Below are 1026 nucleotides of genomic sequence, written 5' to 3'. Positions count from 1 at the left end.
CGACATCGGACGTACTGCACGGCCACGCCGCAGAGGAGGCAGCGAGGAAGAATGCGCTCGGAATGGCAGGCCAGACGATAGAAAGGAGGCTGCGCGGAGAGGAGGAGGCGGAGGCCAGCGAGGAGCAGGAGCGGCGAGAGAGCAAAGGGGGCGAGGAGGGGGGAGGGGCGGGTGGCAGGGAACAGGAGCGGGAGCCGAGGCGAAGATGGCGACGGAGGGACGCAGCAGAGCAGGCGCAACAAGCGGAGGAAGAGGCGGCGCCGACCAGCGACGACTTGGAAATGGAGAGGCAGCTCGAGGGCGAGGTGGACCTACCAACAGCTGGCGGAGGCCCAAGATGCGACCCAGTCGGCGACGACGAGGACGAGATGAGCATTTGCGACGACTTCGACGAGGCGGAGGCGGGGTCCAACACGATCAGCCCGGCGGCACGAGGGGAGGCGCTCGACGACGAGGCGCCAGCCGCAATGGCGGCAGGAGGCGTGGCGAGCAGCAGTGCCCCAGGAAGCGAGACGGTCCTTGGGCGGCGCGAGAGAGGGGAGGCGTTCGACGACGAGGCGCCGACCGTGATGGCGGAAGGCGGCGAGGCGAGCAGCGGTGCCCCACCCGAGGGAAAGCGACCGAGGAGGACCAAGTCGAAGAAAAGGGGCGGGAGGAGCACCGACCAGCGAAACAATGAGCGTAGTAGAGTGGGAGGAGAGAGAGCGCGTGAAGTCTAGCTCCAGTGTCCCGTCCAGTGCTCTGTGCTCCTGTGGAGGGGTCGACGTCGAGCACTGCGCTCGACGAGAGCCCCTCAGGTGCCTGCGCGCCAACCACCCCCCGGTGTTTTGACACCATTATTCGGTATATTAACCTCGCGGCCGCCTAGATAGACCGAAAGAGCTAGACACCGCAGGAGACGAGGCTGCGGCTGCTGCTGCGGCTGCTGCGGCGGCGGCTGCTGCTGCTGCTGCTGCTGCTGCTACTGCTACTGCTGCTGACAACGACGACGACAACACCAGATACGAATTCCCCACCTCGCCCCCG

General features: G+C 66.7%; 1 protein-coding gene across 1 annotated transcript; it reads left to right on the top strand.

Annotated features, from left to right (window-relative positions):
* Positions 1–281: 281 nt before the first annotated feature.
* EMIHUDRAFT_260578 (hypothetical protein) lies at positions 282–679 on the top strand (the record flags this gene model as incomplete). Its single annotated transcript, XM_005791335.1, has 2 exons — positions 282–597; positions 669–679. The coding sequence occupies 2 exons, from the start codon at positions 282–284 to the stop codon at positions 677–679; spliced, it is 327 nt and encodes a 108-aa protein (XP_005791392.1).
* Between the last annotated feature and the right edge of the window lie 347 nt (positions 680–1026).

Source organism: Emiliania huxleyi (genome assembly GCF_000372725.1).
Source record: "Emiliania huxleyi CCMP1516 unplaced genomic scaffold EMIHUscaffold_11323, whole genome shotgun sequence".
NCBI classification, from domain to species: domain Eukaryota; phylum Haptophyta; order Isochrysidales; family Noelaerhabdaceae; genus Emiliania; species Emiliania huxleyi.
The sequence above is the reverse complement of the archived record's forward strand: the minus strand, read 5'-3'. Positions and strand labels throughout refer to the sequence as shown.